At 53.8% G+C, this 25,229-nt stretch overlaps 7 protein-coding genes across 7 annotated transcripts; 4 read left to right on the top strand and 3 right to left on the bottom strand.

The window, feature by feature from the left end:
* Positions 1-402: 402 nt before the first annotated feature.
* Positions 403-3,237, bottom strand: PG997_002301 (uncharacterized protein; the record flags this gene model as incomplete). The annotated part of the gene is made up of 3 exons (XM_066806616.1): positions 403-884; positions 1,042-3,004; positions 3,058-3,237. The coding sequence occupies 3 exons, from the start codon at positions 3,235-3,237 to the stop codon at positions 403-405; spliced, it is 2,625 nt and encodes an 874-aa protein (XP_066673912.1).
* Positions 3,238-3,892: 655 nt separating this feature from the next.
* On the top strand, positions 3,893-7,638 carry PG997_002300 (uncharacterized protein; the record flags this gene model as incomplete). The annotated part of the gene is made up of 2 exons (XM_066806615.1): positions 3,893-4,159; positions 4,213-7,638. The coding sequence occupies 2 exons, from the start codon at positions 3,893-3,895 to the stop codon at positions 7,636-7,638; spliced, it is 3,693 nt and encodes a 1,230-aa protein (XP_066673911.1).
* Positions 7,639-8,132: 494 nt separating this feature from the next.
* Positions 8,133-11,571, bottom strand: PG997_002299 (ribosome assembly protein 3; the record flags this gene model as incomplete). The annotated part of the gene is given in 8 exon segments (XM_066806614.1): positions 8,133-8,339; positions 8,406-8,515; positions 8,644-9,132; positions 9,144-10,258; positions 10,269-10,463; positions 10,517-10,765; positions 10,777-11,456; positions 11,509-11,571. 8 exon segments carry the CDS (start codon positions 11,569-11,571, stop codon positions 8,133-8,135), a joined length of 3,108 nt encoding a protein of 1,035 aa, XP_066673910.1.
* Positions 11,572-12,364: 793 nt separating this feature from the next.
* Positions 12,365-14,003, top strand: PG997_002298 (uncharacterized protein; the record flags this gene model as incomplete). The annotated part of the gene is made up of 3 exons (XM_066806613.1): positions 12,365-12,682; positions 12,759-13,802; positions 13,920-14,003. 3 exons carry the CDS (start codon positions 12,365-12,367, stop codon positions 14,001-14,003), a joined length of 1,446 nt encoding a protein of 481 aa, XP_066673909.1.
* A 4,723-nt stretch (positions 14,004-18,726) lies between these two features.
* PG997_002297 (uncharacterized protein) lies at positions 18,727-19,125 on the top strand (the record flags this gene model as incomplete). The annotated part of the gene is made up of 1 exon (XM_066806612.1): positions 18,727-19,125. One exon carries the CDS (start codon positions 18,727-18,729, stop codon positions 19,123-19,125), a length of 399 nt encoding a protein of 132 aa, XP_066673908.1.
* A 1,056-nt stretch (positions 19,126-20,181) lies between these two features.
* Positions 20,182-21,493, top strand: PG997_002296 (uncharacterized protein; the record flags this gene model as incomplete). The annotated part of the gene is made up of 3 exons (XM_066806611.1): positions 20,182-20,601; positions 20,793-20,985; positions 21,036-21,493. The coding sequence occupies 3 exons, from the start codon at positions 20,182-20,184 to the stop codon at positions 21,491-21,493; spliced, it is 1,071 nt and encodes a 356-aa protein (XP_066673907.1).
* A 2,079-nt stretch (positions 21,494-23,572) lies between these two features.
* PG997_002295 (uncharacterized protein) lies at positions 23,573-24,985 on the bottom strand (the record flags this gene model as incomplete). The annotated part of the gene is made up of 1 exon (XM_066806610.1): positions 23,573-24,985. One exon carries the CDS (start codon positions 24,983-24,985, stop codon positions 23,573-23,575), a length of 1,413 nt encoding a protein of 470 aa, XP_066673906.1.
* Between the last annotated feature and the right edge of the window lie 244 nt (positions 24,986-25,229).

Below are 25,229 nucleotides of genomic sequence, written 5' to 3'. Positions count from 1 at the left end.
AGCTGAAAAGTTGAACTGCCGAATCCAAGCTACTAGAATGGCGGTGGCTGATTCACGTTGAGTCAATGAGGCCAGGTAAGGTTAGGTAGGCATGCGGCTCAAGGAACATAAGTGAATTCTACACCTTCATTGGTCTTTATCTGACTGCCTAGAAGCCGCAACCACAGCAAGTCCGTCCGTACACATATCCACATTTACTCGACCATGCATGTCGTAACAGCGCTAACTAACCAAAGCCCCTTTTCTCGCTTCGCTTCCCCGCGTGCCTCGTGACTTTTACAACCCGCCCCTCTGGGCCCCATTAGGAACTGACAGAACCTTCGGCGTAAGCTTCCGTAGAAAGAGCCGCAAACAAGTATACCTGTCCAATGCGGCTCTGCTCTTTCGCTCGCGGAAGGACATCTAGATAGCGATCCTCTCCAAAGAGTAAGAGCCGACCTGCTGACTACGCAGGTGTCCAGTCTCTCGGGCGGACCTCCTCACGATCTCACCGCCAGCGACGACCTTCCGCCACTCGATCTGCTGCGACTTGGTCTTGAGACCCAGCGGCAGCGCCTGGTCGCCCGACTCGCGCACGTTAAGCGCGATGGGCCGCGACACGTCGACCTTCTTGGCCTGCTCCTCGGCCTTCTGGGCTGCCTCGCTGTACTTCAGCATTTGCCCCAGGTAACTCCTAATCGACGAGGCTTCCAGTGAGGCCTCCAGGGCAGCGCCGACCTCGAGTCGCAGCGCCGTGATCAGGTCGCTTGATCGGTCGCTCGTCAGGATGGCGTCGTTGAGCAGCCATCCGCCGGGTCCGATGGCGTCCACGCAGCGGTGCAGCAGGTCCGCGATCAGCTTGATAACGCCGTCCGGGGAGCCTCCATAGTCGGATCCTCCTCGAACTGTGTGTTATCCATGTAGCGCGAGGGCCACGCCCCCTGAGCAGTTCGACTCGTAGAAGGTGAATGAGAGATAGGATCTCCTCCGGCTTGAAGATAGATCTCAACGCCTTGACCATAGAAGGTGAAGAGCAGTTTCCTAGTTTCTCAAAAGCCGCACTAAGGCCGTCACCTTGCACGCCCGTATTGCCATTGATTGCCGACTCAAACTTGAGGATGTCTTGCTCGAGGTTGTCCAGCTCCATCTCCACGTCGTTACTGTCGTTTTCACCACTCTCTGCTCCCTCAGTAGCTCCGTTGGTGAGAAGCAATGGTGGCGGTTGCTTGGGATCCTGAACACACCCCAGGCTCCTCATGATTGTACGAACCGCTAGCACGAGTTCAACAGCACCCAATGCAGTTCCCGAGATATAGATTGCCAACAGTTCCAGCGTAGGGTCGAGCTCCGCCAACCGTAGCACGAGCTGTTCGGCCAGACTCGTGTCGACGTCTCGGAGATGGTTTGTCAGGGACCGCAAAGCTGCCTTAACATTGGTGATTGTCAAGTGGCCTGCATCCAGAAGATAGTTGATGATGTTAGTGTACGGCAGAGTACATACCAGCACGGGCGCGCTGGTATCGTCGACCTTTTCGCCGGTCCACTGAAACGTCCTGCTGATTGCGTACAAGATCCAGCGCCTGTCGGCCTGAGGGTAATCGGATCTCGAACTCGGCCACTCCCACTCGGGCAGCGGTTGCTGCTCGCCCTTCTTGGAAGAAGCATTGGCGCCGTTGGTCGACTTGGTGTCCTTCAGCTTTATTCCAAACTTCTCAGCGAGGAAGGCCTCGAGAGCTTCGATGTTATCATCCTCGGCCCATTTATCGGCGCGTTGCAGGTCCTGTGCCCAGCTATCCCAGTAGTCATCCCGTAAAGAACCGGGTAGGAAGCCGCTGAAGGTTGATGTGTCCACCTTGGAGCCTGAGTCCCGATTGGTCTTCTTGAATTGCTGCACACCACGTCCGATGGAATCGATAAGGAGGCCCTCGGCACGACGCTTTTTAGACCGAGTCTTGGGTGCTTCGAGTTGGACGGCAACGAGATTGGTATCGGATATACCGATAGCGAGCTCTAACCGCGAGAAATACGCAACCAGGGAGCACCCTTGCTTTGATCCACTGCTCGCGCTTTGACCTTGGCTGTCCAGCTCAGATTCGATTGAACTCTGTAGAGATTGGAACTGCGGGTTGTAGATATTAAGCATCGTGGAGCTCGACGTCAAAACTGACGTTTTAGACAGACGTAGAATGGACTTTGCTTCCTCGACCTCCATACGGTGGCTAACCTTCGGGATACTGGTCGTCAAGTCATAGACTATCAGCACACCATTTGACAGGACGGTGAGAGTTCCGGATCGGATGTCCAGGCGATAGATGGGAGCCTTCTTCTCGGAGGTGGACGAAGCGGGCAGAGGAACTGCATTCAGTTGCACAAGACCCCCCGCAGTAGACACTATGGTTTGCGAGCGTGGAAGAGGTCCAAGGATATGAAGATGGCGGACTCGCTGACCATCGGCCACAATGCTGGAAACAAACAGGAGAAGCTCGACATTGGAACCATCGCGCGCGGCATTGGAAAGCGAACTGACAGCGTCCCAGTTTCCCTTGAACAGGCCTTCCACCACTTCGGATGCCTGAGCTGATAGGCAGTAGTCCAGCTGGAAGTCTTGCTTAGTCTCGAAAGCAAAGTCTTGTTGCAAAATAGCAGGGGTTGTCTTCCACTTTTGCTGGAGCGTCTCGCTATCAAGCCCCAGGACTTCGCCATTGCGTCGGATCACCAACAGTTCATCGCTGGCCGAGTTAAGGATATCGTCATTCTTGGACTCCTGGTTGGACCGGGTAGTCAAGTAGACGACAGGCTCGGTACTTTGCAGCGACTGGGTTTTTGTGGAAGAGATGGTTTTCCCGGAGGCTTCGATCACGTCTTTGTAGAGCGTCACTTTGTAGGCTGGGTCTCGAGTCGCTATATAAGTATACCTGATTACCTCCTTCGACTCAGGCTTCCTCCGGCGAATCGAACAAGGCGGGCAGCTGAAGAAGGACTGCGGAGGGATGGGATAGGAAGTGACCAGTCGGGTAGACGACACCTGAGACAGATTAGTACGTAGCCGAGAGGAAGGTATCTCGAATTGAGCCTTACATCGTAGATATTAACTGCTTCGCCGTCGATGCCCACCGTTACTTCCGGTCGCTTTCTCTTCCTCGAGCCTTCGGTGGTTCCGTAGACCTCACCAACAACATATTGGCCGGTTTTGGGGTCCAGAGGGCGAGGCAAAGTGGTCAGCACATACGGCTTCTGAATCTGGAAGTTGGAAGTCATTGCGACCGTGGCTGGGTCCAATGCGATCGAGTGTCGGTCGGGGAAGAGAGCGTTGCAGCATACGCAATGGGATGGGCTTTCTGCTCTTCTTCGCCTGTTGACCAAACATAATCGTGAACTTTTTAGTGGAGTCTCAGCAAGGAAAGAAAAAAGTTGTCGGACCGTGCAAAGACCGACATCTTTTGCTGCCGTATCAGTGGGGCCCGTCCGCGATAAGCCCCGCTGGAAGCTCCTACAGCCCCTAGTTGGTTGGGCTGGCCGGGCTGGTCGCCCCCAGCAGCAAATGGGCCAGTGCTGCAAATCCAATTAAGACTGACCCTGGCAGGCGCGTCCAACTAGCTTGCGCGACTATGACGGACGCGATTGCCTGTAGCAGCAGACGCGACAGCCATTAATTCGCATGCAGCAGCTGGTAGCTCTCATGGTCGTTTGCCAGTGCTACACCAGACATACCATATCAGACCGATATTTACGACTCGACTTCACCTTAGAGGGATGATCTAGACCTGCGATTCAATCCATTCTTGCCATCTTTAAACTCCATATTTAGACGCCGCCCAGCACCTCGGCCACCATATCGTCCTCCAACATCCCGATGGCTGCGATTCCTTGATCCGATTGCCCACATCTTACTCCTTATCGCGGCGTGCACACGATGGCTGAGAATGGAGGGGAAGTGGTGATAGATGGTGGTCTGTCAACCACGAAGGTGCACCCTTTCTTCTCAGCTCCCAAGATCGCTCCAAAAGACACAACTGCCGATGTGGTGCGCCCAGTGACACCCGATCCCTCGTGCAGTCCCAACTCCGAACGGGCACAAATCATGCAAGAAGCTGCCGACATTGACGAACTTGCTGGAGACCCCGAGCCGAAACCCAACGACGGCCAACCGAGAAAGAAGCGACGCAAAACCGACACAGATGTGCCAGCTGGAAGCAATGACCAACCCCCAAGAAGGCAGCACCGCGAGCCAAGCGCCGTTGCAAGGACTCTGCGGCCTCCAGTATCCTTGATCATTTTGGATCTAAGGACGAGCAGCCTACATCAGACACCGGGAGCCTTGACGGCCGGTCCAATAAAGGCGACATGGTTGCCGAGACGCCTTCGCAACCCCTGACACAAACGATTGCATCGAGAAGCCAAGCGGACTCACCAAGCAACCTTCAAAATGGGAGCCAGGAAATACGACCAGCTGTGAAGGTTCACAAGCTATTACAATACAACCCAAAGACAGGAACAATCGGTTCACCGCCTAAAGTGCAAGTTGATAATGGGAGCAAAGCAGATAGCGAGGTCAAACCTGCGGTAAAAGGCAAGCGTGGGAGAAAGCCCAAGCAGCCCCCTTCTCGCATTGTCACTATACGCTACGGCACCGACGAACAATCGCGCACCCGGATTTGCGAGGCGATTGAGGTTATATATAGTGGCGTTCGCTTTGTACCAGCCCATGATAATCCTACGACACAGCTAGACGTCAAGAAACAATCGACTATTGAGAAACCACAGACCCCCAAGAAATCAGCAGCACCCAAAGAGACGACCAAGAAGACTGGAGCGCCCACTCATCCATTCTTCGTTGCAAAGTCGAAGCAGCCAAATTCGAACAGATCTTCAACCTCGGGCGATAAGCAGAAAGATTCAAACGCCAAGTCAACAGAAAAGCGATATTCCATTTTCACTTCAACTCCTTGCTCGCCTAAGCAGGCCAAGGCAGCCCCGTTCTCGAAATTAAACGCTCCTCAATTCGGCTCCAGGCCAGGCGGGCTCAAGATACCTGGAGCTCAGCACCCAGCCTGGCCTTCAAAGGGAATGGCCCACGTTCACGGGGATGGACGCGACGCCGGTGACGCGCCTAACTCGAGAAATCCTGGGGTCCATTTCGCAATACCTCACAAGAAAGCGAAAGGGGCTATGGTTCGTCTGGAACCGGGCGAGTCTGTGTTGTCAAACGTCACCATGAACCTTGGTCTTGACAGTCTTGCCGAGACACTCCAGGCCCTGAAAACTGATGACTTCCAACCTCCTGACCCGGCCTTGCGAATCCCTGAGAGACATCTTGAGAGCGCGTTGAAGCTACAATCCCGGATCCGCCCTGAACTTCGCACCTGGCAAGCTGGTTCTGGGAAGAAATCTCACCCCGCCATCTCCGATGCATACAACTCGCTCGCCACGTCTCTGTCCGCCTTTGACCAATCCAAATGCGAAACTGTTGCTTGGGCGCAGAAGTATGCACCCCAGGCGGCGGCTCATGTTCTTCAAAGCGGCCATGATGCTATAATGCTTCGGGACTGGTTAATGACACTCAAAATCCAATCAATTAACACCGGGGCTGCGGATCTAAGCAAAACCAAGTCGAAACAACCTGCTGCTGCCAAGAAGAGAAAGAAAGGGAAGAAGCTGGACGGTTTTATTGTTGATGATTTTGCCGAAGAAGACGAATTGGCCGAAATCTCCGAGGATGAGGCTGACTGGGCGCCACAAGGAAGCCAAGGCAATGCGAAGAAGACAGTCGTCAAGGCTGGAAAGGGTTCCAAAGAATCTGCCAGACTCACGAATGCTGTCGTCATAAGTGGCCCGCACGGTTGTGGCAAGACTGCTGCAGTTTATGCCATCGCGAAGGAACTCGATTTTGAAATCTTTGAGATCAGTCCCGGTTCACGAAGAAGTGGCAAAGACATACTCGAGAGAATCGGCGACATGACCCAAAATCACCTCGTCCAGCACAAGCAAGGCGAGGCAGATGTTGCCCATATGGAAGTTGCTAGCGACGACGAAGTGGCCAGGGATCTCAAATCGGGCAAGCAGGGTACGATGATGACCTTCTTCAAGCCAAAGACGTCTGCGCAGCCAGCGAAACCGCAAGCGAAACCTGTGAAGGTCGATCAGAAAGTCGATCAGGTGTTGAAGCCACTGAAGGAAAAGCTAGCGAAACCCCTGACCGGCAAGGGCCAAAAGCAGTCCTTGATCCTGCTTGAGGAAGTTGATATCTTGTACGAAGAAGATAAGCAATTCTGGGCAACAGTAATCAGCCTCATGATACAGTCAAAACGACCTTTCGTCATGACCTGCAATGATGAAAGCCTTGTGCCGCTGCAAAATCTCAATTTGTACGGCATATTCAGATTCGGCAATCCTCCCAAGGACCTGGCGGTTGACCTGTTGCTTTTGATTGCTGCCAACGAAGGGCATGCCTTGAGGAGGCGTGCCGTTGAAACGCTGTTTGACTCCCGCCATCACGACCTTCGCGCGTCCATAACAGAGCTCAGCTATTGGTGCCAAATTGGTATCGGTGATCTCAGGGGCGGATTTGGCTGGTTTCTCCACAAAGGGGTGGAAGACGTCACAGCTGAGAGCGAGGGACAAGTGCGTGTGGTCAGCACGAATACATATGAGCCTGGCATGGGCTGGCTCGGTCGAGACCCGCTACTCGAGGCCTGCGCCTACCGTACTATCGAAGAAGAGGCTCAACAACAACTTTGGGACGGCTGGTGTCTTGACTACGGCGACTTGGTGTTCCCTTCCAATCGCGAAATTAGTGGCCAAGAGACGTCTGGAGCGAAGAGACTGGCAGAACTGGAAGCCGTTGACGCTCTCGCCGACTTGCTCAGTATTGCGGATTTATGTTCTTCGGGCACATATTCTGGTGGCAATGGAGTAACAATCGACCACTCGGTACCAGATCTGCCTCTCAAGACCCGTGATGACTTTATTGTTGGTCGTCGCCTCCTGGAAGTAGAAACTTCAACTCGTTACGATCTAACTTCAATGCACATCGCCCTAGCCCTACGGGGCCTGGGCAAGGAAGTATTCGCGTCTGGCAAGGGCAAGCTTCCATACATGACCGACTCCTGCCCCTTCACTGAGGATACCGCCGTGAAGAAATTAAGTGAAAGCTTCTCCAGCCCTCCCTACTCGACTCCATCAACCACACGCTACGACTATAGTCTCGCCTTCGATGTCATCGCCGAGTCACCTACCCATTCGGGTGGCTACCTAGATCCATCCGTCTTCGACCGCACCATGCGCCTAATCACTCTGGACGTGGCCCCCTTTGTACGCAGCATCGTGGCATACGATCAACATCTGCAGAAGAAGCGGCTCCAACATAGCAACCTCCTCAGCGAGGGCGGCAAGCCCAAGAAGCGCATGCGCACTACGCGTGCAGCGATGTCGGCGCTCGAGGGCGGAACCCGGGCTAGCACGAGGCGCGAGAAGTATTTTGCAGCAGACGTCAACCCTGTTCTCGTCATGCGCACAGGCGGGGAGGACTGGCCCAGCATTGCGGCTGCTGCTGTTGGAGAAAAAGAGCAGCAGCAGCAGCAGAGCGACCGAAGCAGCCGAGGCAGCTCAGAAGACTGCGACGGCGATACGGACATGGAGGATGCCGCCACGAGTGGTTAAAAGTAAGCAGATGAATGATCTCAAATCATTGTTGAAGATCATGGAAGAAGAAGTGGAGAGAACAGTAAAGAACATCTGGCTTTGTACATAATAGCTCTATGGCTTTTTGCTCGAAAGATGGAGGCCCAGCGTTTGTTTTCATGGAATTAGGGGAACGAACATATTAGAAGAAGAGGCATGAATGACAGCATGGCGGACGGAGTACGGTGTGGACAGGTTGCTTGCTTGATTGTCTGCTATACAAATTCACGAAATGAAGCTGCGTTTCTTTTGCCTCTACTATTCAACCACTGGAAAGTGAAGGGTGGTGCTTGTGAGAATGGCAATGCTTTGCATATTAACTAACCAACCCATGGAAAGATCGTGATACGCCGCCGTCTAAAACCCAAGTCTCCTTTTCAACAACGATAAGTAAAGCCTAGTCCGGCAAGCAAACCCCGGATTCACCCATCCATTCGATACCCTACCAACACGTGCGCCAGTTGCCATCGTCCTTATCTCTTCAGCGTCTTCTGCTTCTCCGCGCCTCTCCTCTCGCCCCTGCCCTCGACCAGCAACCCCTTCTTCCTGCGGACACCGTCCATATATCGCTTCGCCACATTCTCCTTATCACCGAGCTCGCCGAGGTCCTCGAGATCGTCGACGGTGAAGGGCACCCAGAAGGGGTCCTCGTCGAGGATCTCGAAGCCGGTGAAGATGAGCTAGGGCTGCGCCGCTCCGGACGTGCGCTTGCGCATGTCGTCGGCGAAGCCGAAGGATTCGGCGACGGGGAGGACCGAGGAGATGGTGAAGAAGGGTGTGCCTTCCTTCATGGCTTCGGCATTGACGCGACCGCGGCGGCGGGTCAGGACGTCGTAGACGCGGCCTAGGACTTCGGCTGTGTTTGGGTTACACGAGTTAGTACAGTGTATCGGTATGATAAAAAAGAAGGGCTGGCCAGGACGCGGCGTGTTGGGGCAAGAAGGCGCACGGGGTAGAAAGGAGGAGGAAGAAAGAAAGACTTACTGCTAGCTTGGATTTCGCAGGAGTACATGGCTAACATGAGACGCGGCGACCAATCCAAGAAACCTTGGCGGATGGACTGTTGCACCGTCTTGATGACCTCGCCGGTAAGACGACCTAGTCTGTCTCTGGCCGATGTCTCATCCTCTGGTGGCTCGATCTGGATATCCTCGATTATGACAGCGATGCCGCGAACCGGTTCGTGGCACAACGGTCCCTGGTTAGTAGCCAGCTGGAAACCGTATGTGATCTTGTCGCTGAGGTGAGAAGCGTTGAGAGAGTCGTCGGCTCCCAGGCTGTTGTTGGTGCTGTTAGCTCCGAAGACCTTGGACAAGCACCCGCCCTCTTTGGTCGCGTCGATCAGCAGGTTGGGACCGATTCGCTTAGGGCCGAAGGCGGCGATCTTGTCGATGACGCCTTTCCAGGTTTCCCTTCCCTTGCCGGTCTCCAGCGCCGCTTGGAGTTGCTGCTTCAACTCATCGTGCGACAGTCCTTGCCATCACGGACGTCGTCGTCAATGTCGACATCTTCCTGCACGTCTCCGCTCTCAGAAGAAATCTCTATACCCTCAGCAGCCGCTTTCTTTTCGTTATACAGGCGCTTGATGGCACTCGAGTTCTTCAGGAGAAACTCGGTCACGTTATCGGGAAGAGGCCGGACCCGGAGTGTAATTGAGACCTGCTTTGAGCTTGTAACACCAACGACAGCACCGCGGCCCAGCTCCTTGTTAGCGGATGGCTTCATCTCCTCGGCGCGCACAATCGTTTCCCTGTAAGGAACAATGGGTGCACCCGCCTGGATATCGCACCTAGCGAATCTTTCCTTGAGATCCGTCAGGCAGCGCTCCAGATGCAGTTCACCTGCGGTTAGTAACACGTGCTCGCCACTCTCAAACTGCTCATACTCGGCGCAAGGATCGCTCTGGACCAAAAGCTTCAGACCGTTGATCATCTTGTCCAAGTCTGCAGGGTTGACAGGCTCGAGCGCCACGCGGACAATGGGCTGGCCAAGCATGCTCACACCAGCAAGGTTCACAGCACCGTCTAGCTGACTGCAGAGCGTTCCAGACTTGAGGATGTGTCCTTCCAATCCACCGATACCGAAAACGACACCGGCGGGCACAGAGTTGAGCGACTCGAGGTTCCGACCCATCATCATGTAAAGGGCTGTTACGGTGACCTTCTGCGGTTCAGGGGCTGCATGTGCATGAGCTGGCGAGAACTTCGGCGGCAGGACATACAGCTCGTCTCCAACAGACAGGTTGCCAGAGTACATTCGCGCGAAACCAATCAGATGTTCCGGATCGATCGGCTTCTCGTCTAGTTGTGGGGTAACGTCATCGAGGTTCACATCCTCGATAGCCGTTGTAAGGTCGTTCGCTCCATTGGTATCCGCAGCCTGTTGTGCTCGCGCCAGCTCAGCGCGCTTCTTCCTCGCAAGCTCGCGCGCCTCTTCTGGGCTCAATTGTCCACCACGTCTCTTGTTGGCGGGAAGTTCGCTCTCGGGTACTGACACCATTTTGCTGACGTACGCAACGACGGGGTCAGACTTGGATGTCTGGAAGTTGATCATCGCGTTCTTGACATTGGCGTCGATATGGGAAGCCCCCTGGCGAGTCCTCTAGCAACTCAGGAAGTCGCTCTTTCTGGGCGACGCGAGGAGAAGGTAACGATTCGATGACCGAAACCAACAACGCAGTTGATAGCGGCAGCCATGAGGCGAATATAGTGCTTTGTAAGACTTTGGGATCGCGAGACCTCGCAATATGGGGTGGTATGGTGAGGTTTAGAGACTTGGTAATCTTCTCGACCAGTGCGGGATCACTATAGCTGGTTAGTATGACAGATCTCTTTGTTTGGATATTAGCAGTACTTACCCTCTTCCATTATCACCACCCGTGGTCGCTGCGTAAATTGCCCACACCTGCTCCAGGACTAACTGAACAAACATGGGTTTCAGGTTCCGCCCCTTAAGGTGCTTCCTGCCCAAGACTTTCTTGGTCTTGGGGTCCAGGTAGAAATCACCCCAGAGGACTCTCTCCATAACGTTCCGTTTTATACCGAGCTTCTTCTCGTACAGGCTGGCAAATTGCCGCACAGTGAATGCCCAGCCGTCAATGGCACTGCTAAAGATGACGTTGTTCTTCTCGGGGCGAAGTAGATTTCCTCATCATCCCTCTCCTGGAATTGCAGTTCATCACTCTCGCTTTCCTGGTAGGCGGCTTCCTTCTCTTTTGCTGCGGCGGCAGCTACTCTCTCGTCCATGCGCTCTCGCCAGTTCAAGTCCTCCTCCATACGTTCGCCCTGGAAGAAGCTTCCTAACACAGCGTTCACTTGCTCCAGAAGCTTGCTGAGGTGTTGATATGCCTCAGTCGGAGACATCTTGAGTTCTGTGACGAGGCGGTCCATCTTGTTGATGACCAATAGGGGCTTCAGTTTCTCTATCCATGTCTGGCGCAAGACGGTAACTGTTTGACTGCAGACTCCCTCCACCGCGTCGACTAGCACAACTGCACCGTCGCATAACCGGGAAGCGGTTGATACCTCGCTGCTAAAGTCGATATGACCAGGCGAGTCGATCAAGTTGATCAAATACTCCTTAGCTTCTGGTGTAGCGTCGGGCGCCGACCTCCGCAACATGGAAAAGTACAGCGAGATGGCCGAGGACTCCATGGTAATTCCCCTGAGTTGCTCGTCTGGGCGAGAATCTAGGTACCGGATCTTACCGGCCATCTTGGGTGAAATGATGCCATTTGTGGCAATAAGCGCATCTGTAAGAGACGTTTTTCCATGGTCAACATGAGCAAGAATACATATCTATTTAGCAAGTGTTAGTGTGGAGGGCATCAAAGGGGTTCAATGCACATACGTTTCTGACATCGTCGGGCTCGCTCTGGAGGCGGCCCAGCTTTTCCGGCGAGACGACGGGCATGGTGCCGAGTGTTGAGTCGTTTTTGAGGGGACTCTAGACCAAGATGACGTGGTTGAATGTAAAAGCCAGAGGGAGTATTTCGGCTGCTTTTCGTTGAATAAAGAGGAATCGGAACTTGTTATATAAAAGACCTCGACTTCCGGAGGTAAAGGTATTCTTTAAGATGGGAGCGATCGCTTATGTCCGGCAAAGAGACGGGTGACTAATAATCGGTAGGAAGAAGGTCTGACTTCATCGAGGCTAAGTACTTATTCAAGACGGTAGAAGACAGTGGAGATGACTGTCCGACTGCATAAAGATTCATACGAATGGCATACAAAAGTCTAAACAATAGGCATTCAAATGATACTATCAACAATACACTTAGTCAAAGGAATGGAATGATGCTGGTCCGGGGGCTGTGAAAGAAATGCAGCTCATTATGATTCATCCAGGCTAAGATCTTGGGGATCGCTTCAGCACAGCCAGCGCGCGCATTTGCAGGCGCTTTACACACCTACTAAAGGTAGGTATGCAGGCTGTACCAAGACTTTTTTCTCTCTGCTTTGGAGGGGTTGAGAGGAAAGAACCCCGCACTAATTCTGCCCGGTACGTACTGAATGGCAGGCACTTTGCACGCATCGCCAGCCAATTGATCTGGTTGGGCACACAAGTCCAACGCTCCACTTAATCTTCAAATTCTCCCGCCCACACATATTTTCCCTTCTACCCTCCACAGTCTATCGACGCCCGTCGCTGCTGTCCCATCACATACATCGCTAGCAGCAGCAGCAGCAGCAGCACATTCGTCAAGATGAGCGCCTTTCAAAACGGCGAACAGCGCCCGATGCGCTCCATGGAAGTTGACAGCGATGTCGAGGAGGAGGCCCTGGTCAACGACTACAAGGAGCAGGTCCAGTACGAAGATGGTATTGGCGAGGATCTCGAGCGAACCAGCTCCTTCGGCATGGCCGCCCAAACCGACGACATCCAGTCGAGACTCGTCGCCGCCGCCCAGCCTCTGGACTTCTCCGCCCCTCTTGAAGTCAAGTTCCAGAGCTACGATGCCTACTGCAACCTGTTCCACTTCATTCTGAACTCGGAAGGCCCGGTCGATCTGGAGCCCCCTTCGGTCAGTAAACCCGGCTCTCCTCACCCTCCACCATGATCTCCATTCAAGGACTTTTGCTAATGCGCGCGAACTGCAGTACTATTGGGCTTGGGATGTCATCGACGAGTTCATCTATCAGTTCAACTCCTTCTCATCCTACAGAATGAGACTGGCCCGACAGCCCCGAGACAACGAAGAAGAGCGCCAGATCCTGCGCGAGAACCCCAACACCTGGGGTTGCTATAGTGTGCTTAATGTGCTATACTCCCTGATCCAGCGGTCTCAGATCACCGAGCAGCTTGCTGCCATGAAGCGCAACGAGGACCCCATGGCCGTCGCTGGCGATTACGGATCTAAGAACCTCTATCGCATGCTGGGCTACTTCTCCATCATTGGTCTCCTTCGAGTCCACTGCTTGCTCGGTGACTTCAGCCTCGCCCTGAAGACCCTCGACGACATCGAGCTGAACAAGAAGGCCATGTTCGCCCGCGTCATGGCCGCCCACTTCACCACCTACTACTACGTAGGCTTCTCCTACATGATGATGCACCGCTACGCCGATGCCATCCGCATGTTCAGCCACATCCTCATCTATGTGTCTCGTACCAAGAACTTCCAGAAGAACGCCCAGTACGACTCCATCACCAAGAAGAACGACCAGATGTACGCTTTGATCGCCATCTGCGTTGCCTTCCACCCCACTCGTCTGGATGACACCATCCACACTGCTCTCCGCGAGAAGTACGGCGACCAGCTCGTCAAGCTGCAGCGTGGTGGCCCCGAGGCTCTTCCCATTTTCGAGGAGCTCTTCCGCGCTGCCTGCCCCAAGTTCATCTCGCCCGTGCCCCCGGATTTCGAGAACCCCGAGGCCAACGTTGATCCCATTGACCACCACCTGGGCATCTTCATGGACGAGGTCAAGACCAACATGTTCAACCCGACCGTCAAGTCCTACCTGCGCCTCTACACAACCATGGATCTTAAGAAGCTCGCTGGTTTCCTGGAGGTCCAGCCCGAGGAGCTCCGTTCCTACCTTTTGGTCAACAAGCAGCGAGCTAGGCAATTGCGATGGACTGACCAAGGTGGTTTGTTGGACGGAGAATGGGTCAACGTCAGCGATCTTGACTACGCTATGCAAGGAGTACGTATATCCAACCCCCCTATTCCCCTCCATTGCTGTCTTGCATGAAAGACCACACAAGCTTTCTGCGTAACCGTCAAGCCTTTTGTTCCCCATTTTACTAACGGCATGCTACAGGACTTGATCCACATCTCAGAGGCCAAGGTAGGACGCAAGCTGGTAGACTGGTATCTGCGCAACCTTGCCCGCACATACAACTAGACGCAGGGCAACCTCGACGAAACACGTCAATCAATCGCCAGGCCAGCAACTTCATGGCACCAAGCCGAGTATTGTTGGCCCATGAGATCTCGTAAGGACGGATGGGTCCATGGATGGGCTTTGCGCAGGTTTCTTTCTTAACTTGCATTGCATAGGCGTCACGGGAATTACTGTTTATACTCTGGCCACGCACCATCAGCGACGGGCTTGGGGATAAGGTCGCACAGGAAAAGCTGGTTCCGGGGTGACGACACATTTTCTTCATGTGCGTACAAGTACGGCTACGCGACATTGGGAAGGGGGAGGGAGAAAAGAGAATAGCCGGCTCCTGCTCTGGAGACCGATAGAGTCCGAATGAGATATGTTGGTTCATGACGCTAAATCACAAACCAAGGCAGCTCATCGTGCCACTAGCCGGTGGAATGAGGCTTCTCAATTGGTTCGTTCATCTATAAATTAGCAAAGCAAACCTGAGCCAAGATGACTCCCCCTCGTCACGAGGTTGTTGAACTGTGCTACTTTGAACGCCCCTCCTTCCCGTAGTTGGATGTCAGATTGGTATGTCAATACTGCGGCGAGTCAGTGTCAGTTGATTATCAGTCAGCAGTGAGGCTGCAGCTTGCCAAGAGTTGCTGCATCGGGTTTGAGCCATGCAAATATACATGAAGTGTGTGAATACTAGGTGACTTGGTGCAAGGTGGCACGATGTACGCTACGCGATCAATGTGTTTTTCTGGTTGTATTCTTTCTTGTTCATCTGCGTGTTATGCGGGCTGTGTCAGAGTCGTCGCTATCATACAGCGCTGGAACTGTGATATTCGCACCGAGTCTGGACAGTAACCGTACCTTGACTTGCAGTTGCGGTTGCTGTTCATGTGGAGGCAGAAGTCGACGGGCTTGGCCGCCCTGGTTGCTGGTTGTCGGGCATGCCCGGTGCATTGCAGCAAGAGAAGGTCTACTTTCCTACCTGGTCTGCTGGCCCCTCCTTGAGCCTTGAGAGCTGGCTGGCTGGTGTTTTCCTCCTTCATTGATCGGCGCTCAATGGTTCAGAAGTGGAAAGTAGGTACCTGTACTGTACGCACCTAACGTAGGCGCTGGTGCTGTCGGTGCTGTAACTCCTTTGCCCCTCCACCCACTTCCGCTCCGCTCGAAGAGGCCAGGCCCTGTTCGGTGCTAGGGAACATCGCCCATAAGCTGCGGGCTAGCTTTCATGGGCCCCCAAGCTACGAGCCCCCTTTCCAGCAAGAGAGGCATTTCAACTCAGACTATTCATTCTACCAGCTCGCATACAAGTAATAGACCGACCGACCGGTGACGGGGTCCCCCGCCCGCAACGCGTGGCCTCCTCATTCCGGGACAATGGCTTAATATACTTGACTCGGATCTGGTTGCCGTGCTAAACTGCGAGGCTGGAACGACCCGAGCCGTCTTAGCCGTAGCAAACGCAAACAAGCAGAGCAGCTGGGCCTGTTCTCTCCGAACGAAGGACTTGGAAAAAGGCCTCGCTTCTGTTTCACCGCACGGCGAAAAGGGCGTCTTGCGCCGGGGTGGTCTGCAGATACCTAGGTAGGATGTAGGTAAGCATGTAGATGGACGCGAGTGTACTTCTTCATGCTGTGTCTACCACTGCTGCCGCTGTGGTGGCTTGATGCGAATGGGATGCTAGCTAGGTCGGTGTAAGTGCATGAGATACTTCGTATGTAGCATCAAATGGGACGGATTGATCTTATCATAGCGGTTAGTGTCGTCATAACATGTGATTAGGTGGGATGTTGATTTGTTGGATAGAGACCTCAATCATCGAGCCATTTTCATGGCATAATGTTTAGATAAATCCTACTTACTGTCTCTGTCATATATCACCGTTGCTTCCTCTTACCCTTTTGTCTTTGATCCAGACGTACATGCAAAACACTTGTGGATGTTGGACGTTACACCTTTATACTTCATACCTCCAGACATACCGCTTGACAGAACCACAAGACACACAGGTTTTGGCGCCGGTTGCGTGGGATGATTGCTTGAAATTCACATGGCAGAGGGGCCGGCATTGCGGGTCGCCGCGTGCAAGCAGCAAGCAGCAAGGTATGCAAATTGAACGAACCTAGGAATAAAGCCCAGGACGTCCCCCCGACACACGCTGTGCGATGACTTGGCAACTTTGATTTCGCAGCGCTGCCAAGCCTGCCAAGCGTGTCCATGTGTACCGCTACCCAGCTCAGCTCCCATCTGGATGGCTGCTGTCTGCTGTCTGCCTCCCCCAAAGTACCGGATACTATGCGGCCACCTGCGACGTCGATAAGCGCGGTGTACAAATTACGAAATGGATCAAATTTAACTGGGAGAAAGGGAGCCAGACGGCAGGATGATGCGATATCCAAAAGGACCAGCAGTGAAGATGGAGCAACAGCAGCGGCAAGCAGCAAGCAGTTGGTGAATTCGACCGAACCCCGTCCGTCAGCCCTGATGCCCCACGGGCCCAACACGGGACGACATTTTTGTGACACGCCCCAACCGTGTACATCTCTTCCCTCCAGCGGCAATGCGCATCCACGGGTTCCGTCCACGGTGACATGGTTGACCATGGGGGAGAGGATTCGGCCGGAGCGTCTGACAGAGGGAGGACGGCATCAAATGTGGTCGCGATGCGCGGGCGTTACCTGCCCCAGCTCGTTGGGCTGCGCATCTGCCGCCCAGCCTCTATTAGCCTCTTGGCTGTTCCCCCGACGGTGCATGTAATGTACATAGTTCTGTTTCGATCTGTCCTGTCCCATTTTCACAACTCCCCTCCGCATCGGGCCACACCCAACATCCTTGGCATCACAAACATGAGAGAAAAAAGAAGTACATGTACCGAAACGTACAGACTTTGGGCAATACTCGCTACCTACCTATCCTCCCCCATCTGCCTGCTCCAGCTCCTCCTCCTCTTGCTTGCTCGTTCACACAATCCATGATCCATCCGCGCAGCCGCCGTATGAGAATCTGCGGCCCCGGTTCCCCACTAGCTCCTCACTTTGGCCCTGGCCTGGGCTCCGCGTGAATGTGCTGTGCTTTTTTCCCTCTCTTCCCTGAACTTTTTACATAAAGGGAGGTCATACCGACCCCATTCTTGGTCCCGTCCCCGTAAGACACTGTCTAAGTACAAGCTTTCCTAAGCTTTTTTGAAGCCTCTTGCTTGACTCACCTGCTGTCTGTTGTGGAAGCCAGAGATAGCAAGCAATATTCGGAAACCCACCCCTCGGGCGCCTTGGCAACTACTACTAAGCTACCCTGTTTCATTTTCTTGCAGCTCCAGATCTCAGACATCGGGAAGGCAGAGCAAGAGAAACAAGTTGACGACATCCAATCCAGTCCAGTCCCGTTTGTAACCGGATTTCTGCGTGTTATCGATCGACGTAACGGCCGCCCCGTAGAGAGCAAGGGAGACAGAGAGAAAACGAGCCCGCGCCTCTACCTTTCCCATCTTTTAGTGTCCCAGCCGGCCAAATCACATCTCACATCATTGTTCTCCCACATCATTTCGCAGGACCATTGTCGCACAAACATCGAAAGATTTTCAGGAAAAGCATACATATCTACATGCGCTTTGCGCGAACGTGGTGGTGCCGAGAAATCTGACTGGCTCACCTGTCTCTGTCTCGAGCTTGGGACGTGCAGATAAGGGTCGGCATTGGCAAGGAGAGCTCACCGCATCAAGCCCCTACGGAAGCGACCTCCTTCGGTTCCTTGCAGCAGCAGCTTTTGTATTATCCAGCACTTTTGTTTCTCGTTGGCGCAATACCTCCTCTCATAGGAAAAAGAAGGACAGAAGCACGCCAGACGAAGGATAAGAGAGAAGGCGGGAAAGAAGCAAAACCCAACCGATTTTTGAAAGTAAGTAAAAACCAACCGCGCATTGGACCATCCCAGGCAGCACAGCAATCCAACATTGCATATATCAATGTATGTACATGTATATGCACATACACACACCTATCTGCACCCAACCTACAACCCCGGGCCTGGTTCTGATTGATAGCGCTCGCAAGGACCCTGGCAGCCTGGCTTATCGTTGATTTCTCGAGGTTAGGTAGCTGTAACCCTGTCAAGTCGCTTTGGTTCTGGGGAGGGTGTCGAGCTCGGCCTAGGTTCCTACTACCTCATACCTGTCTCCCGACTACAATACGGTGCTTGCCCCCCGGCCCAGGCTCTGGTCCATTGAGTCCCCAGTCAGGCTTTGTTCGTTCGACACTTCTGTTTTCCCACATTGCCATCGCCCAACGCAGCTCCAACCTTGGCCAGAAAACCTGCCTCACTTGTCCCGACAGAGGTAGAAAGAAAACAGACTTGCGGCGTCCACCGACCCAAGCCTCCCCAAAGTCAAACCCGGTCACGAGCGCACCTGCCCTGCCCTGCCCCGCCGCGAGAACCAGCCATTGTTTACCTGCCTTGCCTGCCTTGAGAGTCACTGCGCCTTAGCCTTAGTCCAAAGCTCGATCGTGAGCTTCACCCCTTTACATTCCTACCAAATGTTGGCCTATGCGAACTTGCCTCCTCCGCCCTCTTCTTGAGGCAACGTGAGTCAGGTACAGATTGAAAACGAACACCAAACCAACAACTTGTATATTAGTCGATCATCTCTACAACCCGCAACCGCCACGCGCCCTCCCGACAGACATATCGACATACTCGAGATCCTGCCCCAGCCGCAGCCGCAGCGCCCGCAGCAACATCGCCAATCATGTCGCTGAACACCACTCCCGTGCAGAGCCCCGCGAGTGACGCCTCGCCTAGATCGCAGCCCACCCCGCGGCGGGGAGATTATTTCGACGATGCCGGCCGCCGCGCAGCCCAGACGAGTTCCCCGAACAATGCCCAGCCATCATCATCATCAAGGGCCGAAGTGAAAGACGACACGAGCGCTAGCAGCGTTTCGACGCCTGGCAACGAGACCGTCCCTAGTCCCGGCGCGGAAACTGCTCCTAGTCCCGGCAGTAGCGGCCCTGGCCCATTGTCTAGAAAGCCTTCGGTCTCGAGTGTCAGTTTCCGGCAGCCTAACAACCCCAAGTTGCCTCAAGGACAGAAGAAACCCCATGGCAGCAGCAGAATACGGGATGCATCGCCTCCGCATCGTCGGTGAGTTATTATTTCCTGATGTTTTTTCTCTTCTCGCTTTTACTTCCTCCCGCCTCTCTCTTTCCTTCTCTGCAAAACCCCATATACCTCATCAAACCCATGTCGATGCCACTGCGATACTCGATTGAGAAGTCGTTGTCATTGTTGTGGGCGATGAGGCTCTGCTTTGCTCTGTGTCGCTATTGCGTGCGGCAAGTTTCGAGCAAGATCAGCCCAAGCGACGTCGAATGATGTTAGACATCCCGCGGATGACCCTTGATCGGGCCACAACTGCACAACGCTGCAAATGCGGCCCGCTATGGTCTCGACTCAAGAGAATTGGAGCTCTGCTTTTAGCTCCTCTGGAGGGGTTAGCTGCAAGAGCCACTCTCGGGGTTCGTCACTCCAGAATCGTCGTTCGTGAGGGGTGCATCACATGGCCTGCCACACACAAACGAGTACAAGCCAGAGAGCGTGTACCTGCACCCAGACGCGGTATCCCTCACGTGCCTTGGCTGGGGAAGGCGGCCCCCTCCACGCCGTTTGGATCGTGGGGATGGGTGCTGGTGTCTCTTTGACGGCTGTCCGTCCATTGATTGGATCCCATTGCGACGCGCAGCCACGGGGCCCTCGGGGCTTTAACCGCTTGCCGTTCAACTCCAGCTTATGCTTGCTGCGATGCTGCAAAACAAACGACACTCGTCGGGCTGCCTCTTCGATAAAGCGCTTTCGACCCCAGATAGTCTTCGCTTGGCACTGGATGGTTCCCCGCCAATCCCAGCCTGCCCCTCTCTGGGTTTGACTCAGCGCTTGGCGATCCTTCTCGTTTCCTACCACCGCCAATCCATTGGATTGCAACCTCTCCAACGAGGTTTCGCGAAACATCTGACGATTGTCAGCCCGACTTCCGCTGGCGTCACCGACCTGCTGCCAAGCTCATTTCACCTCCCTGGTTCCACTTTCCCAAACGGCTCAGTGGCCATTCTTTCAAGCTACCATCATTACATTGCCTGCTTGTGTTCTAAAACTAGCACTTCCCATTTTTTGCCAATTCGCATGCCTGCGCGATTTCGCCTAATCGATGGCTACTGAAACGCTGACACCTTCGTCTTCCCCGCATAGGTTTCAACAGCATGTTGGATTCGACAATATCACCTCTAATGAACCACCGACCAAAGATAATCCGATCTCGTTGACCCTTAACTATCGGCATAATGGTTACCAGAAGACCCGATCTAGCCGCACCTTCATGGTCGGCGTCGACGATAACTCGTACTCCGACCACGCCCTACAATGGCTGCTGGACGAACTTGTCGATGACGGAGACGAGATAGTATGTGTCCGTGTCATCGAAACCCAAGTGCGATCATCAGACAAGTCGTACCATGATGCCGCCAGCCAATTGCAGAAGCATATCCAGTCGAAAAATGTGAAGAATCTGGCGATAGCTCTGGTGGTGGAATATGCTGTTGGAAAACTGCATAACACGTTTCAGTCCTTCGTAAGTCTTACCAGTCAAGGAATGGTTTGGTGTTGGAGCGCATCACCCCTCCCCGGACCCCTTCTCAGATGCTGCAGCGGCAGCGCTTATACCGCCTCCTCACACTCCGGGCTTCCACTGCACCTCTGATGGGCGGGCAGTCGCGGACTATTGACAGAGCAATGGGCCATTTACTGACTTGTTCCTTCCAGATCAAGATCCACGAACCATCTATGTTAATTGTTGGCACGAAGGGTCGGTCCCTGGATAGTGTACAGGGATTCTTCAGTAGCTATAACAGTTTCTCAAAGTACTGCCTGCAGTACTCGCCGGTGCCGGTCGTGGTCGTTCGTCCTAACGAGAAGCGCGAGAAGAAAAAGGCCAAGCGAGCGCAGGATCCTGGCCGTCACAGCTATCTGAGCATATTAGCCGGTCAAAAAACACGAAGCAGACAGCGACAACAACAGCACTTACGAACTCGAACCCACCATCGACCCCGACGAAGAAGCCCATCGTGTCGCGATGGCGGTCGGGTTGCCTGCCGCATTCGATCCGACGATCAAACCTCTTGACGTCGACGCAATACTGGCTCGGGGGTGGCAAGCGTGCGGCAACTCCGACACGAGAACCTGCTTCCATGCTTGATCTGGCCGAGCGAGGCCAAGAGCCTCTGGCGCCCGTCAATAAGGAGGGTGACCCCGTCCCCGACCCTAGCCCGGATAGTGACGGGGAGGATTCGGAGTATGAGGAAGTGTTCGATGTGACCAGCGGCGCTGATGAAGCAGAAAAAAAGGAGCGCTTGCATAAGATGGAGTCCAATGAAGGTGCAGCGCTCAAGACGTCAGGCCGGAAGATGAGCACAGAGTCGATCGACGACGAAGATGAAGGGGGCGCTAAGACAGGAAACGGGTAAGACGGATGGGAGCAAACGTACTCGAGGACGCGTGACACCGGACGGGGACAATCTCCTTTGAACCGTCAAACCTACGAGGTCTTCTTCAGTGCAGATTTCCCTTGTCACGGGTCTTTTTTTGCATGACTATTGAAACAGAGGACAACGCCGAGAGAGAGAGAGAGTTGATACGAATATTTGCTTGGTAGTCATGTCTTTTCTTTTCCCCTGAGCGAGGATAGGGACGAAAGGCTATGCTAGCCACACATCAAAGCGTTGCGCTGTTTGCTACTTTCTGGACGGCGTTCCACAGCGTACTTGTCTGGGGTCGTATCTGGCCACGCCATGTTTGGCCGATCTAGGCAGATCCGAGCGTGGTATTGGTCACTCTTCTAAGGTTGTGTATGGATGTAGTGGCTGCTGCAATACAAATGATATCCCAACTCATAAGCGCAAGGCACTTCGGCTTCGTCATTTCCGTCGTACTGCATGACGCTGTTCTGGGAAAGTATGGATATGGCGGTTCCCAACGCGCTTGGTCGATTCAAGTACACTTGTTGCCTGAAATGGCCGTTGTCTTTTACAAAACGAAGCAGGAGCAGAGAGCCATATCTTCGATCAATGAGGTTTTGTAATTGGAGTATATATCCAGCTTCCTTGCCAGCGCTTCTGTTGCATACCCGAACCGTAAACAGGGGATGTTGGATTACGTACGCAAATAGTACCCAACACGGGCCCAATAACAGATCGCATCGATCACCATGGCCAAAAATAAGGAGAGAAGACCTTTATACATAAAAGGGATTGCTTCTGGAATGGGATAGGGCGAAAGTGCAAAAAGAGAATCTGCATGATGCGAATGTAGCTCCCATACGGGGAATCGAACCCCGAGCTCCGCGGTGAAAACGCGGTATGTTAGCCGTTACACTATATGGGACTTAGTTGGTCTTTGCCAGCTCCGTTGGTGAAAGTCGGCGCTACTGAGCATTATACTGGTGAGTGCAACCGCACAATTGATAACATCCATTCGCGAAACCCATCAACGAGCACTTGCAATACAAAAGGTCCGTTTGCTTTTCCCAAGTATGCAACCACACTCCGAGGGCGCCTGAGAAACTGCATAACATAGAATGAAGACTGGATGTTGAGAGATTTGAGTCGCGTGCGTGCGTACCAAGTAATATGGAACGAGTGCCAGCCTCGATTAATACTGATGGACATGGACCGACCATCCATCAATTGGTTTGGTAGTTACCAACCTCGGTCGTGTCAATCAATATTCTGTTTCCCCAAGCCGTTCACAACAAACACTGGTTCAGAGCCTTTTGGGCAGTCATTTGCAGGAGTAAATGCATCCATGTATCTGAAGATGAACGCCAACGTAAGCATTGAAGGTCCGAAACGAAAAAGAGGAGAAGTTCGTGTTTGGCAGACTTTGAGGTTCCGAGAGAAGCAACGACATGTTGGTTGGTAGGGCATTTCCACGATGAGAGAGGGCTATAGCTCACCGAGACAGCGGAGGGTGTCCAAAAGTCCGCCACGAGGCACCGTTTCCCAGGCATCTAAGCTATCACATTCTACTGCAATAAAGTGCATTCTATAAGGCAACAAAGAATACTCATAGAGACCTGGTTGAATGATTCATGTTGCATTCTTCCAAAAGCCGGTCAGTCTGACTGTGGAGTTCATCTGCCAGTCTAGATAGAGATAAATATACATTGATGAGTATCTGTACAACCACCACCACACACTCACATCACCCTCTCCTCGCCATCTCATGGACCTATTGATATACAAGAACAAAAGGAATAACCACACAAATTAATCAGTCCTGCCGTCCGTCCGGCCGTCCAAGTGCGCCGCCGCTATGAATGCTGCTGTTGCTACAGTGTAACAAAAGAAAGATGGGGGAATCGAGAACCGCCCTCTGTAACCAGAAAATAAAAAATAAAAATCAGAAGACTCCAACCGATGATGCTGCCATCCTATGCCAAAATGCAACTAGATGAAATTGTCCTCCGACGAGTAACGAGACTCATAGCTCATCCGATTACTGCCGCTGCCGTAATAAACGTCTCCTGTCGTACACAAATTTCACAATCAGTCCAAGCGGCTCATTCGGACATCGAGGTACGCACCCAAAACGGAATGCTCACTCTCGGACCGCGCGTGCTTTTCCGCGGCGGCGATTCGGGCGAGGTGTTGCTGCTGCTGCTGTTCCGCCACTGTCGTCCACGGCGGGTTGACCGGGATCCGCAGATTGACGCCGTCCTCGTGGTCCGCCGCCACAATCGTCGTCACGGGCTCCTCCTCCACCATGACCCCCGGGTACTTGTACCCGTAGGGCGGCAGCTGTCGCGGACTGTGGCCGGTGTTGGTCTCTTCGAGGATCACATGGAGGGATCCGTCTGTGGCGCTGTTGTTGCTGCTGTTGTTCTTCGACCCGAGTTGCTCTCCACGTTGCTCGACCATTTGCTGTTGTTGTTGGCTCCTGATCCACTTGGCCTCCTGCTCGGACTGGCACAGCTCGCGCAGGAGCGCGGCGCCCTCGTCTCGGTCCTCCTCGCTGTCGATCGAGAGACCCCAGGCGCGCAGGAAGTTGGCCTCGCCCCGGTAGTTCTTATGCAGCCAGAGGCGCTCCTCGCGCGTGTGCCTCGTCGTCTTCGCCGGACGGGCCTTGTGGTCCACCACCAGTGAAATCTTCGGGCCGCTCAGCGACGACGACCGCGTCAGGGAAGAAACCTGGCCAGATTGGCCTGGTACAGGCGGCGGTGGGCCGGAAGGTTGTTGTTGTCGTTTCACTGTTATCTCCTCTACCGTGGCTGCAGTCTCAGGGCGTTGTTGTTCTTGTTGTTCTTGTTCCTGCTGCTGCTGTTCCCCCATCGATAAAACCTGGCTAATCGCAGGTAGAGGCCCAGAAGGCGGAGGGTGGCTCGGGGGCGGATAGGTTCTGGCGGAGATGCTCGATTCGGCGCGCGAAGTCGCCGGTTGTCTCGAATACATCTCGTCTATCTCGCCGTCGGACTCGGATGGCGTGGAGTTGGGGAAAGGTCTCCATTTGGGCCGTGTGACGGTGGTGTTGGATCTCGTGACCTCCTTCGAGCGATCCTTGATATCGGCCACGGATTGGGACCGCTTTAAACCATGCTCAGGCGAATCGTTGGACGCAATACTCGAGCTGGGCGAGACCGGGTTGCATACAAAAGGATTAGGAGCAACAGGGGAAAACATCGCGGCTGACCCTCGGCTGTCCGAGGAGGATCCGGTCAAGGGCGGAGACAAAAACGAATGCCCGTTCGATGGATCCGAGTGCATGGGGGACAGCATCCTTTGATGGGCAGTAGGGATCTGCACAGGGGCGGGCGGTTTGCCTTTGGACTGACCTACATTGAGCGGCGGAGGGCTCAACATGGAAATCGTTGCCGAAGGCGGTGGTGATGGAAGCCGCTTCTCCTGGTTTTGCTCGTCCGACTTCCGGTTGGAAGGCTGCATAGGCGGTTCCGGAGGGGACATGGTGAACCACTGTGTAACCGGGCGCTCATCCGCTGATGATGAAGTATTGCTGACACGCGAGCCGCCCAAGTGAATGATTTCCGCGGGCTCATTGTTGCTGGTGTTGCTGAAGTGCAGCAATTGTTAGTAATTGGGCCAAATGGAGTTGACAGATGATTTGTGATTATAAATATATATATATATAAAGATATATGTAGCACTCCGGGTCCATACGGGGTCACATACTTGGTTATGGCGGCAGCGG

The sequence above is a fragment of the Apiospora hydei genome, assembly GCF_038363865.1.
Source record: "Apiospora hydei strain CBS 114990 chromosome Unknown utg000003l_segment0_segment0, whole genome shotgun sequence".
In the NCBI taxonomy this organism is placed as follows: domain Eukaryota; kingdom Fungi; phylum Ascomycota; class Sordariomycetes; order Amphisphaeriales; family Apiosporaceae; genus Apiospora; species Apiospora hydei.
The sequence above is the reverse complement of the archived record's forward strand: the minus strand, read 5'-3'. Positions and strand labels throughout refer to the sequence as shown.